This window comes from Amphimedon queenslandica, unplaced genomic scaffold (assembly GCF_000090795.2).
Source record: "Amphimedon queenslandica unplaced genomic scaffold, v1.1 AMPQUscaffold_5619_Cont22414, whole genome shotgun sequence".
Classification (NCBI taxonomy): domain Eukaryota; kingdom Metazoa; phylum Porifera; class Demospongiae; order Haplosclerida; family Niphatidae; genus Amphimedon; species Amphimedon queenslandica.
The window spans coordinates 1-1,711 of record NW_003554081.1 but is presented as its reverse complement, the minus strand read 5'-3'; the positions used below and the strand labels follow the sequence as shown (position 1 = coordinate 1,711).

Genomic DNA, 1,711 nt, shown 5'->3' with positions numbered 1-1,711 from the left:
TTTCCTTTAACCATTGTACACCTTTTAGAACAAAGGGATAATGTCAATTTCCGTCCATTAGCTGGATTCTACAGATATCACGATGCCATGTCACTTTGTATTTATGAAAATTACTGCATTGATATCATCAATCGCTATACACATCTTGAAATACATTTTCGTGGCTATAAAAAATCTTGTCCACAAATAGTCACAGAAGTTCGTGAATTATTGAGAAAAGTTATCAAAAAAAGCAGCGAGAATCTCAAAGTTGAGAAAGATAAAAACTTTATCTTTGCTTTCAAATGCCCCAATAAAATAACCTGCATTGTCCAGGAAAAAGGCAAAGCTAAAGACAAAGCTTCTACACAGTGTACTGAATGTTTTCCACAGTGTTACGTCCTAGATTTAGAAAATGATGATAGCTACAGATGCTGGTTTAGTGATCAAATGTCTAGTCCAGGTTAGTATGAATAAGGAGAGGTTTGTATTTGTATAATTAATTAAATACCAACATTTTATATCCATTATTTAGAAATTCATGCCTTGTTTTATATCATAAAGTAATTATTTTATTTTTAGGAGCTAAGACATCAGTAGATGGTCCACCTACTAAGAGATATAGAATTCAAACTAATGAATTATTAGGTAAATATATTGAGATATCATTCTTTTATTTACTATTTTTATTAGGTATCAGTGATCTTGTTGATATACTTGATTTACTAAAGAAGCATGGATATTCTAGTGTCAGTTATTATGATCTTGGTCTTCATTTAGGACTACTGTCTACTACTCTTGATGTTATTGAGGCTAATAACAAAGATGTTCGTGCTGCTCTAAGAAAATGTTTGACAGCATGGTTGCAACAAGTTGATAATGTAAAGAGTAAAGGTGTTCCAACTTATGATACATTAATACAAACATTGAGGAAGATGGGAGAGAATGCTGTAGCTGATGGGATTGAAAGAGAATTAAGTAAGGAATGAATTTACTAATATAATTATTAATTACATTTCATCATAGAAATGAACTGAAAATGGAGTAACTCTTTAAGATTTATATGCATGACAGACATTATTTTATATAGATCTAAATAGTTTTTTTGCAAAATTAATAATGTTTTCATTTAATTTTTATCAATGTGAAAACACATGGTATAATTATACGGAGTATAAGACGGAAAGTATACGGAAGTGGAAAAGATTTGAGATCGGTTCTTTTTCTACAAAGAATGAGTTCCATATATATAACAGAGCCCCCTACTAAAGGAAAGGTAGTTAATCCACCAGCAGCTGTATTAGTGACTACTGGCCCCTCCCCTCAGGTACTATTAAAGACCACACTGGGTGATATTGATATTGAACTGTGGTCCAAAGAGGCTCCTCTGGCCTGTCGTAACTTCATACAATTGTGTTTAGAAGATTATTATAATGATACCATATTCCACAGAGTCGTTTTTGGTAATTAATTAATAATATTTATTAATTAGTGGGTGGAGTTATAATTATTAATTATTAAGTAGAATGACCTATTGATGTTACGTTGCTTTCCTACATGTACATGTAATTTCTCTCTCTCTCTCTCTCTCTCTCTCTCTCTCTCTCTCCCTCCCTCCCTTCCTCCCTCCCTTCCTCCCTCCCTTCCTCCCTCCCTCTCTCTCTCCCTCCCTCCCTTCCTCCCTCCCCCCTCTCTCTCTCTCTCTCTCCCTCCCTCTCCCTCTCTCTCTCTC

At 34.1% G+C, this 1,711-nt stretch overlaps 1 protein-coding gene and 1 long non-coding RNA gene across 2 annotated transcripts; both read left to right on the top strand.

The window, feature by feature from the left end:
• Window positions 1-9: 9 nt before the first annotated feature.
• LOC109592319 (uncharacterized) lies at window positions 10-1,016 on the top strand. Its single transcript, XM_020007798.1, has 4 exons — window positions 10-442; window positions 562-627; window positions 673-957; window positions 1,006-1,016. The coding sequence occupies exons 1-4, from the start codon at window positions 88-90 to the stop codon at window positions 1,014-1,016; spliced, it is 717 nt and encodes a 238-aa protein (XP_019863357.1). The 5' UTR covers window positions 10-87.
• A 184-nt stretch (window positions 1,017-1,200) lies between these two features.
• LOC109592320 (uncharacterized) lies at window positions 1,201-1,385 on the top strand. The gene is made up of 2 exons (XR_002190291.1): window positions 1,201-1,255; window positions 1,307-1,385. It is a non-coding gene; the product is annotated as an uncharacterized LOC109592320 (long non-coding RNA).
• The last annotated feature ends 326 nt before the right edge of the window (window positions 1,386-1,711 follow it).